At 34.2% G+C, this 12,957-nt stretch overlaps 1 protein-coding gene across 1 annotated transcript; it reads right to left on the bottom strand.

Moving 5' to 3' along the window:
- Positions 1-5,139: 5,139 nt before the first annotated feature.
- On the bottom strand, positions 5,140-12,230 carry LOC593119 (O(6)-methylguanine-induced apoptosis 2). Its single transcript, XM_792609.5, has 9 exons — positions 12,078-12,230; positions 11,175-11,296; positions 10,415-10,516; positions 9,517-9,693; positions 9,068-9,179; positions 8,559-8,662; positions 7,895-7,959; positions 6,837-7,027; positions 5,140-6,379 (listed from the first exon to the last, which is right to left on the bottom strand). Exons 1-9 carry the CDS (start codon positions 12,154-12,156, stop codon positions 6,303-6,305), a joined length of 1,029 nt encoding a protein of 342 aa, XP_797702.1. The 5' UTR covers positions 12,157-12,230; the 3' UTR covers positions 5,140-6,302.
- Positions 12,231-12,957: the final 727 nt, after the last annotated feature.

The raw sequence follows: 12,957 nt of genomic DNA, 5'->3' as shown, positions 1-12,957 counted from the left end.
GGAAGAACATCAGAGAAAAATTGTTTCCTGAAAAACATGGCTCTTCAAATGCCTCCACAATCTAAAAATGACAAGTAACAGCTTAAAAATGGGGCCCGATTTTTATGCTACATGTTTGTCCAGTCCCTTATACATCTTTCTGTGAACAGTGCTTGTTACTTTACCAAGACTTGGCCAAATTTCTTATCATTTTGATGACTCCAGAACATTGCAGTACACACCAATGCTTATATTCTACATGATCAACTTTTTCTGATTAATTCCACATTGTTTCTTTCACAATGCAATCGCGTGACCAGAACCCAACTTTCTCTTTAAGGACAGCCATTATCACAGCAATAATTTGTTTGTCAATCTCCAAATTGAGTGTTGTGTCAATTATGAATCAGTTATATTACAGCTTAAAAATTGCACTTATCTGAACTGTTAGGAAAGTTCATGCATACAAAAGTTTCTAGTGTTTCAGTAGCTGCTTAGTGAGGAGTTGGTTTGTATTCATGTCATTGTGTTTCTGAAAGAAACTATATCATTCTAACGTCTCGCTAGTATCATTGACTTATGAAGCCTCAGGGAATGAGATCATGTAATAATTACTAGTCATCATGTTCATACCAAATATACCCATATCTGTCATTCATCGTACATCCAAGTAAAGCAGAGATTTAAGGTATAGACTGAATTGCCTCCTTTTCAGCAGTGAATTATTTGTATATCTGGCTCAGCATATTGAATGAGTTTATTGTCAGGGTTTCTAAGTTCAGGGATGAGATTCCTACGGCGAATGATTTCCGCCAAATTTGACATTTTAAGACGGAGGGGGACCTCACTATCTTAGCAGCTTTTGGGAGAACAAATATTTCTCAAATTTAGCATTTAAATGCAAAGAAAATGTGTCCTTTTACGCACCGGTAAATATGTTTTTTCTGCGAAAAGGGGGGGGGGGGCTTCTATTCCCACCAGGGACGTTGTCCCTGGACCCCCTTTTAATCATCCTCCTTTGGGGGAATTTCTCTGTCTCATCCCTGTAAGTTATAACATATACATATGTTCTCCCCATTGATCTTATGCTAATAAACCTGTATATATATATATATATATATATATATATATATATATATATATATATATATATAAATATATATAACAGATTTTAAAATATTTAAAAATATTAAAAAAGAGGATTGCAATGCACTATTACATGTACCTTGGCAAAGGTACAAGTTTCCACTCTAAATTTTGGGGCACTTAACATTTCATCAATTGACAATGATGCATTACCTTACAACCACATTTTAATCATCTCTTATATTTGCTGCAAGTACGTGGATATTATATATTATTTTTCTGTTTGTTTGTTTTACCTGACTGCTAAGAAAGCATGTGTATTCTTGTAGTTAAGCAACCAGGGGACTGGCAGCTTTAAGTCCTCTCCGAAGGACTTGGTAATAAGAATTATGCTTTACCATAAGGACAGAAGGGCATTGACTTGGTTTTAAACCCAGGACCTCCCGGTTACAAGAACACTGCTCTACCACTGAGCAACTGAAGATGAGCTAAATTTCATCTAAATGTCATTGAAATGGCAGCATTCAGAAATATTTACAGAAAATAGATAAAACACAACTTGTCTCAAAAGTTATTTCCAGTCTGTAATTGACAAGATTTTGCTCAAATTCTTTCTTTCATTGTGAATAGCTCATGTTAATAAATTATGCTTCTTTAGGTTGTAAGTGATAGTGCTCATGGTTCTTAGTATTGAACAAACTCTTATACGATATTTAATGTTTTTAGATCATTATGTGACCTTTGTGTATAACAAAGCAATAGATGATTTGAACAAACTCTTATTACGATATTTCATGTTTTCAGATCATTATGTGACTTTTGTGTATTAAAAAGCAATATATATTATGGGATTTAGATTGATTTTGGAAGTAATTATATTGATGGTGAAGTTTTGCTAATCACCTCAGAACCTTGAATTAGATGTGATTAAATTAGTTGTTTAGTTACCACTTATCTGTTTATTTGCTTTTTTTATGATGAGCATAGTGTATCAAGATATTTGATTATACAATCAACGTTTAATTGATTATGGAGGCTGAAATGTTTTTAATATAAATATATGGAATTGATTATATTTAGACATTTGTATGCAAAATATGAAGAGGAAATTATAATTGTAATAAAAAATAATGATAAAGCAATCTGTAAACACGTCTACAGTGTACTATTTATCTGTGTGTAAATTTTACAGTACTTCACAATACTACTCATTAAAGCCTCTGAATTACAGCTTAGAATCACCCCCACAGTCAATGAAAAGCCCAAATCTGTCGAACATGAATAATTGCCAAATTTAACTCTAAATCAGTAAGGCAGCTAAATGAGAGCAAGAAGTCCTGTAGTTCTCTGGGTTTTTTTTCTTTACTACACACTGCTCTCTGCAAAACATTCAGAAAATCAACATTTTAAACATCTCGACCAATCAGATAACAGGAAATGGACAGGGTCAAAATAATAGAATAGCCTGAGAGAGAAAGAGAACCAATGACAATGATTGAGAAGTGAGAGTAGGGAGGAAAAAATAGAAATCTATACAGGTGAGTGAGGAAGAAGGGAACTAAGTCCTGAATAACAATGAAGTCAAGGATAAAAGAGGCAATGATTAAAATAAGAAGATGAATTTAGGATATGGAGATGAGGGAATGTATGTAATCAAGAAAACCTCTGGCCTTTTCACAGAGTAGCAGGCCCACAAATAATCCACAATTTATTATTTTTTGTATTTGTAAAGCCATTAGGAACCTACATTTTAAAGATTTCAGGTCATCGTATCCTATGCTATCGCGATTTCTTCTCAAATCTGATTGCAGTTATAGTGTGCTTTGAGCTTTTTAGTTACATATCGTTAACAAGTATTTACAAGCCAGTCTAGAGAGGCTAGCATGAAATATGCCCCCATTCCTTTCCAAAGTAATTTAACATTGACATTGACGTGTGGAACCATATTCAATCTGGCAGCTTGAACTGGTTCAGTCAAATCTTGGCACAAAACAAGTCCAACCTGCTTCATTTTAAGACCACATTTTTTTGTTTCCCCGGAAAAGTTACTTCAGGAACCGGCTCAGTAAGACCACCTTTATCATCTCCCTTGTATTCATATATACAGGTTCTACTGTATGAAGAAGTATGGTATACATGTACACAACTACATGTAAAGTGGAACAGCTTTGTTAAACAATTAAGGTCCGTATAGGTAATTATTTTGGTATATTGGGAATCTTGTTATATCACCTTTTTTCTTTATCAGGATGAAAAATCTCAAAGAATGTAAAGAGCGGGTACCTGCAAACTAACCTTGTAACAGATACCTAGCTAGTTATATCATAATTTTTATTAACATAATTAAAGGTCAGCATGTCAATTGAATTAGCTTCCTATCCATTGAACTCGGTACAAAGAAGGATTAACTAAATGAACTTGGTCAGTTCATTGCAGGCATGTCTTGTCTTTTAATCTTACATCCCGGTAACATGGAGGCTAGGCCTAGAGAGCTCGGCTTTTAACTCCCGTTATTTGGAATGAAAGAATAAAGCAGATCAGTTTGGAGTTCTCCTCTTTTAAAGCCCCACTGCACTACTTAAAGCTTCTTGCGCCCTTTATATAGAAAACAATGCCCAAGTGGTGACCGTTGGTCCCCCATATGGTCCCCTTTTTCTCATGTTAATTGATTTGATGAGAAAACCACCTGTCAGTGACCATGCAGGGAGGTCTAATCCCTCCTGGCCAAACTAGTGCAGAAATACACTGACTAAACTAACAAAATAAAGGAAAAGTTTATTTGCATAATACTAAACAGTAGGTTTTAATTGAATAAAAAGATAATAAAATACATTTTCCATTTATTTGCAAAGGAAGATTTGTCAAAGTATCAGTGTAGTTCAATCACAAATTCGACTTTTGTGGTAGGACAAAGTTGATTGTTGTATAAATAAGTGCTACTTAAGGACGCAGGGAGAGTGATATGAAAATAAATAATCTACACCATGGGGAAGGAAGAAATCAGTAAATAATTCTCTTCTTTAACCCATACAACAAAATTTCACCAAAAAAACCTAAATTAGAATTAAATATATGCACATGGTCGTCCAGATATAATTAAACAAATTAGACAAATGAACTGTAACATGTTGTATTATATTTTCTTTTATTATTCTTCTTTACAAAATCCAAAATACATATACCGGTATATATATAAAAATATACACACATGTTATATGTCCAAATATATACACATAAAAGTATATACACATTTATCATAAATAGTCATGAATTGAAGTACAAAAAGAATGACAATAACATAACACAGAAGTGTGTGGGACACTTTGGTTATGTATAAACGTGAAATATTGCTATCTCATCTTACTAACAGAAGAACAATGTTTCTAAGGCAATTTGAACGGAATGGATGTTGTGCTAAATGCACATGTGTATTATTAATACAAAACTATGACAGTAATCATGTTCTTTGATTTTCAGATCCTATGAATACTGAAATTTATTTGTTCAAACAAAATATATTTCTCTTGACAGAAGAAAATATGAAGAAAACTGAGCAAATACTACCAATCTGATCACCAAACCTGCTTTTGTAACAAAAGCTTATAGATGTTCATGCGTGGGTATATATTCATTCGTGAAGTAGGCAACTTGGCAATCACTATACAACACTGAGCTAACAGGTATTACGCTCCTGTGCGTACATACGTGTGCTGCCCTCTATATACCCACGCAAGAGCAACTTTAAACTCAGGGTCATGTATGAATTTGAGTACAATCCGGACCTAGCTGTGACTTCAACATCAAGCCATTTTGTTCAGTGTATCGCATACACTACTGGTGCCTCATTAATAATAATAATAATACATATGATTTATAAGGCGCCAAATCCACTAGATAGTCAAATGCTCAAGGCGCAGCTTGTGCAAAAGATGAAATACATACATTCTACTGATTATTCATGTATTACCGTATACAGTTATCTCTGCATAAGTTGACTCTGGAGGGACCAAACAAAATAGCTTGAAATTAGGAAATGTAATGTTTTTCATATATAGTTTGGGAAGATTTGACTTGTGTGCCTTCAAGTTTATATGCAGAGTTAACTGTACACTATACATGACTAGAAAGATAATGGGCACTTATACTATGCCATCTTTCAACAAAATCTGTCAGGTATTTAGATGCTGGAGTTCAGAGAATAAAGCAGCTCATGCTCTCATTAGAAATGTTTGCCTGGATATTTCTGGCAAGTGTAGAATACACTTGGAAATATATTGTGGGTCATGTATCCTTTGTAATGTAGGGCTGCTGTCTGGGCTACTTACATGTAAGATTGAATGGAATCACATTAGAACACTTGCGCTAATAAAAAGCAGACCTTTGTTTTGGAGATGAGAAATTATTCTGAGAGCCCATCTAAACACAAAAATAGAATTACTAGATATCTATTGATAATAATCTGAGCACTTCTACATGAATAGTACTTCTTCTCAGTTCCATTCACAATGTTCTCCCATGTAAAAATTCAAAAATAAAAGTAACATGTCACTTGTTTCTTGCACCATTACTCTTCATGTCGTCTCCAATTTTGTTGATTTATTGCATCATAAAGGATAGGACATTACCAACACATATAGTTAGAACACTAATGGACTTTGTCAACAGGTCATTTCAGATAGTGTGTATAGTGTATATATTGCTCATACAGCAATATTTTTAGAAGAGATTATATCCATGACACAGGAAAATAAATTAATTGTAGATTTTTTATGATAAAGCTCTGTCTTCAGTGTTCAAAGTGTACAAAAATAAAGCTATGCAATTGAATTTAAGGTCTGCATGAAATGTGTCTGAGATTTAGATAGCTTCACTCATTATATTTCATCTTTGATCTCATACTTCTCTCAAAGCATTTAATGAGTTATAATACTTCTGTAGCATCTATCATTATAGATGTACTCATTGAAACGTATCAAGCAGATCAGTTTGTCACGTGTAGCTCAGTTCGTACCATCCCTGACAAGAGCAAGTATATATTCAGCCAGTATAGTCCACTTGTCAGTGAGGTATTCCAGCACTCGTTATCAGTGTGTCATCTGATCTTCATGCATTTGATCTGGATGTGCAGGTTTGTTCAAACCAATGCAGGCCAAACAAGTTTGTATTTGATGCAGAGTATCCATCAATCTTGTTTTCTATTATAGCTCTGAGAATGGTTGATAGTTTGATAGATCACTTCATGGAAGAGCCCATTTAGTCTGAGCGTTGTAGAGGAAGGATTGCTTTTTGTTGTGAGTCTGTGGTCTGTATGTAGCTGCAGGAAGATAGACAAAAAAAAAAAAAAAAACATGGTTAGAGACCTATTTCAATCATCATTCAAGTTATTACCTACATTAAATTATTATTTTGTTAGTACTTACAATTATGAAGGAGTCACCAATGTGATATATGTGGTACTTACATATAAGTATCTTCTATGTTTAAAAAGATTAATACTTTTTCTTAGAGATCAAATATATCGACAGACGAGAATTTGTTTCAAAACTTATAATACCGGTACTAACGAAACCATCTGTACAAAATCACTCAGGAAACAATCACCTTGAGATTGGAAAATGGGTAATCTAACTTTGGTTCTGTGTATGCATACTCAGAAGTTATTTTAATGTTGGTTGGGAGTGTCTTAAAACTTACAATATCTCTTCACGTGTAATAGATCAAAATAAGAAAATTTAAAAGAATGTACTTAAAGCAAGCCATGGATTACTAACCTGGTCCAGGGAAATCTGTATTCTGAGTTTCTCCGTTCCATCTACTGGAAGATGATACAAACACTGATCCTGACATGTAATGTTTAGCAGGTCCTTTATAGTTGACTAGCTCATAGCTACCTGGACCTGGATCTGGTAGAGGAGGAGGAAGGGGCATGGCTGGGGCGGATATACACAGGTAGTGCTTCTTCCTGCATGCATCAAAGGGAAATAATAATAATAATAATAACTAATAACTACTTATATAGTGCTGTTCACAAGAAATTTATATCAAAGAGCTTTACAACATTGATGCAAGTAAAGCTAAACAGAGAAATGACAAGAGAACAAAAGTGAAATTATAAAACATAATATAACAAGGTAAGGTGACAATTTAAGAACTAGGTTGAATATGCCTTTTCCATTAGATTGGTTTTTGATTTTGATCTAAACAAAGTAATATCAGAGATGCAACAGATGGAGGCTGGAAGAGAATTCCACAAACGTGGAGTAGCTAGAGCATGAAAAAGAAAAATACAACAATTGTTGTTAAAATAACAATATCTTAAAGAAATACAATCTCCACCTTGCAGATTATTCTCATGTCATGTTTGCAGTTTATAGCAATTATGTACAATTCAATTCATGTGGATTTTATTTAAGTTATTTCCATTGCTGATCATGTGTGGCACTCTAAAAAAATAAAAGAACCTTAAAATAATGTCACAATCAAGAATTTACTAGCACAATTTGCTAATGTATCCTATTTCTTCTTTATAAAAGGATTGATATTTCAATTCAAGAGAGTCTTTCTAAATTGTTCCTTATTTTCTATGAGAAAGTCTCGGCATGCATTTGAATAGCATCAACCAATTAAAAAGTTAAAGATTACATACCATTTATGACAGAGGAAATGTAGAAATTAATGCCTCAAGAATGACATTAAGTGATTACAGGCCTTGCCTACTACAAGTACTTTATAACATGGTATGTCAATTGTAAAAACGTATATTGCCTTCAAATGTAAAATCCGCACAATATGATGCGATACAACACTTTTCACAAATAAAGAAACTTACGGAAACAATGTTTTTGTAGCTTCCTCTACAGATTCATGAGGATGATAATGGCCTGGACCAGGATTCTGAAATAAAAGACAAAATAATCAGGGCTGAACTCTTAAAAAACATGAAATATCTTGACTGAGACTTAATATTAATGGAGTGAGATGAAATTTGTTTGTCAGAGCTGATAAATTGAACTGCTGCTTAATGCTGAATACCCTATCAAGGCCACTTTGTACTGGGCAGTAACAGAATCCGCACAGAGCCTTCATGGCATGATTTTGAATGGCACGTCCAAGCTAATGTTACACTTAAGACTGACATACATGTAATAAATGTAAAGTCATTGCTATTATATGAACATTATATGAACACCCACAGAAAAGAAGAAGAAGAAAAGAAAAACTCTTGCACATGAAAGGCGCACACATCAGGAGAATGTTGGTAACACAATAACTCTAAAGTTTGGATCCCTGCAACAAGAGACTTCATCAAGCTTCGCATAATAATAATAATACATTTATAAAGCGCAGAAATTATCCAACATTGAGTATATATTCTTAAGATTCTTTGATGTGCTTAGATTTACATACATGTACATTAGTTCATACTCCAAGTTTACGTTTGAATTTTTGTTTGTGGACCATCCTTTAATAGATTTTTAATAGTATTTACTTACACGTGTATTGTTTGGGATGAATTCCCTGTTTGATGTTGACTTGAAGCTGCTCATGGGTACTTTAGGTGCCTCTTTGGTCAGGGTTTCATTGATTGTATAATGGCCTGTATGGAGAGAGTGATGGAGAGAGAGAGAGAGTGAGGGGGGAGAAAGGGAGAGAGAAAGAGAGAGCATGTCATTAACCAAAAGAAATACAAAATAAGCATGATAAATACAAATAACAAGCATTAGTAAGGTCTTGCAAATTTGTATTACATCAATACCATTTGATAACATTTTATCTCTTTTGGGGCCAATGAACGTTCTGCTTTGATATACTTGATTATAGTTTCAATTATGAAAATCGTATTTTCTGTCCAAGAATTTGTACAACAGTGTACAAATAAAACTCTCTCCATACCAAAATATGTTTTGGTGAAATAAAGGTTTCAATTATTTTCTTTATTACTATTTATCTTAGATCAAAGCTAACAGTGTCTCGTTGCCATGTGAATGAGAATTTTACTTACAAGGTGCTGGCGCAACACTCTGTATTTTGTTGTAGTCAACTCTTCGAGATGTCGATTTGAAGGATGCTTGAACTTGGCTTCCATAATGTCTCTTCATTGTGCTGTCAGAAACCTGGTGAGATGACGTGAAAGATAAATGCTTCATTCAGATATGATGCAGTAAACAATCTTGTCCTACAAAATTATCATACTGCAGCAGTAACAGAGTATCAAGAAGCTTGCAGATCAGCGAGCAAAAGCTTACCAAAAACAGATGTTTTTTTATTTTTTTTTATTGGGGGGGGGGGGGGGGGTTACTGATTTAATTATTTTCCTCAACATTTAATTGCCAATCAGACATCTTTAGGAATATAAAGTTCATCTTATATTTATTACGGTTAAATACATTACATAAATTATAAAAACAATTTTAATTCATACAAACATGAACATGATATTAAAATTCTTACCTTATAATGATTTGGAGCAGGTAAGCTTGATTCCTTATCTCTAGGTACAGCAATAGGTGTGTGGAAGCTACTCGTTGCTGTTGCATTGTTGAAATCTTTCTTCGTAGTCAACATACTCGGTAAGGCATAAGCAGGACCAGGACCAGGGGTAGTCTTGTGTCTTTTAGCTCTCTTCTCCTACATCAAATAAATTTATACATTTACAATCTCTTCATTTTGTTTTTTTCATTTCCTTTCAAGGGATCTTACTCTTAACAATGTTTAGTCTCTGTTTTCAGCAAGGGATCTTCCAATTGTCATGACAAACCTGCAGGTTTATTCCAACTAATCATTTAGCTAATGTTAGCTCGTATATGGCTGCTTACAAAGATAATTTACATAAATGTCTGAGTGATCACTAATGAAAAGGGTTTACAGAATATTTCATGTAATTCAGATTTGTAATGAGACACATATACTGTATAATATTAAAAGAACAGTTTTAGAATACAAGGCACGATAGATTCAACAACAAAAAAGAATACCACTGATTTCTGTCTGCATGAAGAAAGCCCATATAGATCTAGATCAATAAATTAATAGGCTATTCTTGCTTAATCAGTACTTAGTTAAATATTTATTCACCACATGTAAAGTGTAAACAACATAAAGCGTACAAATATTGATTATATGAATACTATGGGGGGGGGGGGTAACAAGGATTTGAAGAAATTTCAGAAATTAATTGTACAAACAAATTGCATTTTATCCTGTATAGACAACATTTTCATGATACAAATTGTAAAATATTTTAACAAATTTGAGCTGTTCCACATGTAACACTATTCATGAAACCACAAGTTATCATTTCAAATTTTACAGTAGATATGTGCTGGGCTACTTGGATAGAGAGACTTACCTTGGATACGAATCCAACACCCATTCCTTTCTTTGAGAAAGATGGTTTAACAAGGATAGGTTTGTTTTGTTCAACGTATGACCCAGGGCCAGGATTCTCATTCTAAAAGACAAACGATAACATTCAATACTACATTAATTCAACTTCTTTTTCTTCATTCTATACAGGCAAATCACATACAATAATAACAAATCAAATCAAGTGTGAAACGTTACATGACAAAACTTGATGCCTCTTGCTTTAATATAGACAGTTGTGTTTTTGAAAAGTTTAATAAGTCAAAGCATGTGATCATGAACACCCTGTACATTTAGGCTGCATGAACATAAAGTTGCATTTATTATTTTCCAGTTGAGTTTCAATGAAATTTCTCATGCAAGAAATATTGTACACTGATATCCTAACTGGTCTAGATAAACACTGGCTTGTTAAACAATTTCATATAACCTGACATCCACGCATTCTGCACTACGTCTTAAGTCGCATACTGACAATTGAAATTATATCTTGGAAGACGACCGGGAGACCTACAGGACTTCCTCACTCCCGTATAAATCGATGATGATGATGATGATGATGATGTTTCATATTGATCGATCAATTAAGGGAAATAATGACAATTAGGCTCATAACAGTCATCCACACACCTACTAACGAACCTACTTTTGAATAGAGCTACATGCATGTACATGTGTATTTAGTATGAGGTGCAACAGGAAAAAGGGTGCACTGTACAGTTGATCAAACTGATTATACTTACAAGTGTCATGTCATGGTTGAATCTTTTAGAAGTAGCACCGAATCCTCTTTGATCAGCATTGTTGGTGACAACAGTTTGGTATTTACTTGGAATGGAAGACGTTGCTGCTATTACTCCTTGACCTGGAAAAAAAGTGAAACAAATGATATTTTATTGACATTGACAGAATGATGTTTCTCTACAGACAATTGTCATGTCAATTACATGTACATATATGTCTCGCTGTCACTGTAGCAACAACTTAAAGTAAAAATTGTTTTGGAATGAGCTTGATTTGCTGAATGTAGATTCTAGACTAGATTCTAGACCTAGATTCTAGAGGTAGAATAGATCTATTAATAAATCATGACTTTTTATTTTTATTTGACAGTTGTTCACAGGGGAATATGATCCACAAGATTAGAAATAGAAGACAGAAAACACGTACACAAGCGGAAAAGTGAAATTTAGGTCACAAATATTCACAAAATGGACAAAATCGAGATTTATGAAGGGGTAACCAAAGTTCGCGGAGATTTCGACAACATTATAAAATGTGATAGATTTCTCATATTTTCCACAAATTTATTTATTTTAATTATTACCAAATGGACGGCAAAGTTTTTTACTACAAATTGGTTCAACTGATCCATCAAAAATAAGGTAATATCATAATTTGCAAGGCAAGATATCATACAATCAGTTGGTACCACTTTTTTTCTTACATCGGACATCGTTATCGGGTACCGCACCATGCACAGGCCATGTACAGTAAGTACCGGCCGGACGAGAGGGCGGGCCGAGCGGCATGCATGGTGGAGCTGGAGAGCCAAGTAAACTGGATAAATTATAGCCCGACGTCTCCTGAAAATAAACCATTCTTTGATGAGATAATAATACATATTTAGTCTGAGTGAAACTAACCTTTATACAATCGTCCTGATCGTACAGACCCTGCAATTCTTCTGTAATTAGGATCAAGAACTTGCACACAATCCGCCATTTCAGTACGAAGTTGGTATTCTTGTTTGATGTGTTGCCTTCAAGCCGAAGCTGTAGTTGATTTTGCCCGGCCGTGTATTGTTTACGACGTTGCTAGGATCGATGCTAATGCATCGTCAAGTCAAAACTCAACTTAAAATTCGGACTCGGTCAATCGATGACTCGACCACTCAATGTATTTGTATGAGTAAACTTCCATATTATCTTCATCTGACGTAAAATATGCATTTCTTATAAAATATTACAACATTTTGTAATGGATGAAATACTCTGTTTACATTTAAAAATATTCGACTACTCCCCCAAGGGCCCCAAGGCGCTACTTTGAAAGGGACGGAATTTTTACATACATGAGTTGTGTTGGTCGAGATACCTCAGTCCCGCTTGTTCGTCGATTATACTTCACCAAAGTTTCATTTACCAGTAACACTCCATAATGGGGTACATTCCCTCCCACTGCACCCCAGCTGTGGATCGGTGCATCTAAACATTAATGTCAGATCCAAATTATTTTTAAAAAGCTGACAGAGGTAAAAAGTGCCAGATGTAAAAATGCCATTTGTCCAAAATATCTGAGGTAAAAGTATCAGAGATAAAAATTCAAGAATTAACCAAGAGCCAGAGGTATAGGATAGAGACATAGGCCTATAATTATGAGGGGTAATACATTGTATGCCATGCAGCGGGTAAAAACAAATGCCAGATGGTCATGTATAAAAGGCTCTTCTCCATTAATTTCGATATACATGTTCAATTATTTCACCTTTCCTTTTCCCTAATTCAACTTATTCATATGAATGCC

This window comes from Strongylocentrotus purpuratus, unplaced genomic scaffold (assembly GCF_000002235.5).
Source record: "Strongylocentrotus purpuratus isolate Spur 01 unplaced genomic scaffold, Spur_5.0 spur5_scaffold_13, whole genome shotgun sequence".
Lineage (NCBI taxonomy): Eukaryota > Metazoa > Echinodermata > Echinoidea > Camarodonta > Strongylocentrotidae > Strongylocentrotus > Strongylocentrotus purpuratus.
This window is presented reverse-complemented; position numbering and strand designations above follow the sequence as displayed.